The 1,491-nt window shown below is 64.3% G+C and overlaps 1 protein-coding gene across 1 annotated transcript in view; it reads left to right on the top strand.

The window, feature by feature from the left end:
* Positions 1-506, top strand: part of LOC106147477 (olfactory receptor 10Q1-like) — a 1,959-nt gene extending 1,453 nt beyond the window's left edge. The window contains exon 3 of the mRNA XM_013509222.1: positions 3-506. Within this exon, the coding sequence (XP_013364676.1) occupies positions 3-506 (504 nt within the window). The remainder of the gene's footprint in view (positions 1-2) is intronic.
* The last annotated feature ends 985 nt before the right edge of the window (positions 507-1,491 follow it).

Below are 1,491 nucleotides of genomic sequence, written 5' to 3'. Positions count from 1 at the left end.
GCTTCGCGCTGTCCGTGCCGCACGCGGTGGCGGCGCTGCGGCTGCCCTTCTGCGCCGCGAGGCCGGTCGTGGACCACTTCTTCTGCGAGCTGCCCGCCGTGCTGAACGCCGCCTGCGCCGACACGGCCGCCAACCACCGGCTGGTGTACGTGCTGGGCGTGCCCATCCTGCTGCTGCCCCTGGCCTTCATCCTCGCCTCCTACGCGCTGATCCTGGCGGCCGTGCGCAAGCTGCGCTCCACGCGGAGCCGCCGCAAGGCGCTGTCCACCTGCGGCTCGCACCTGGCCGTGGTGGGGCTCTTCTACGGCACGGTGAGCGCCGTGTACCTGCGCCCGCGCGCCTCGCGAGCCCTCCCCGCCGGGCAGCACAAGCTGGTGGCCGTGTTCTACCTCGTGGTCACGCCCGTCCTGAACCCGCTCATCTACAGCCTGCGAAACCGCGAGGTCCACGCTGCGGCCCGGTTGGCGCTGGCCCGAGTGCAGGGCAAGCGCACCACGCTGGACTGACCCTCACGGGACCCCAGCACAAACCGAAGGCCAGCCCCGCGCGCAGCCCTGCCAGCCCCCACCTTAACCCCAAGCCCCGCGCCCTCCTCCTGGGACCCCGAGGCTCCCCGGGATCCCCTGCTTTCCCCCGGGCCAGGCTCAGCCCGCGCTTCTGGGAAGGGCTGGATCCCAGCCCTAAACTGACCGGGCCCGCCGCCAGCGAAGGGCGGCCGAAGAGGCAGAAGGCAGCGCGGCTGGGTCCCAGAAAATGGTGGACCCTGGAATCGGAGCTTCGTGTGATGGTCACGTGTCACCAAAATTCATTCTGCTTGTAGTTTTCCCGGCCATTTGAGACTGTAGAAGTCATTTCGAGGTAGCAGACTCTGGTTTGCCAGCCCCTCACCTCGGGGAAAAGCTGACCCAAGCAGACCGTTGCTAGGATGAAATGAACAGGCGCGTCTGCCGGGGCCAGGCGTGGTTCTCAGACCCCTTGGACGTCGTCGGTGCTGCTCGCGCGGTTTGCTGGGCCACGCATGTTGATGAGGGCTTTATGCGCTGCGGGTCAACTGCGGAACACCTTCAGAGGTGGATACGGCGGCAACGGGTGTTTTACCCACGACTCAACTAAGCAGCAGGAACGGTTACTAAGATGAGTGATACCGCAGTCCGGCAGCTGCCGTCTAGGGTTGTGTTCACTCTTAGAAGCCGTGCTATCTCCTCTCCTGTAATTTAGTCTCTTCCCGTTCTTGTCTCGGCTCTCGCCCTCCGCCTTCCTCCCATACCTCCATCCCCACGCTCCTCTCTCCTTCTCTCTCTGTCCCCTTTCTGTACACCCCTGAAGGTACAGACAGTGATGTTAACAGGGACATGGACATTGACTGCAGCGTGGCCGTGGATGCCATCCCACGCGAAGGGGTCACACACGTGCACACGCCTGAAATGTGGCTTATCCTTGTACCCAGGCAGCGGGTATTCTCTGCTCTGTTCCATTTCGGTGTTGACCGTG

Source organism: Chinchilla lanigera, unplaced genomic scaffold, assembly GCF_000276665.1.
Source record: "Chinchilla lanigera isolate Chin_1 unplaced genomic scaffold, ChiLan1.0 scaffold00166, whole genome shotgun sequence".
NCBI lineage: Eukaryota > Metazoa > Chordata > Mammalia > Rodentia > Chinchillidae > Chinchilla > Chinchilla lanigera.
The sequence above is the reverse complement of the archived record's forward strand: the minus strand, read 5'-3'. Positions and strand labels throughout refer to the sequence as shown.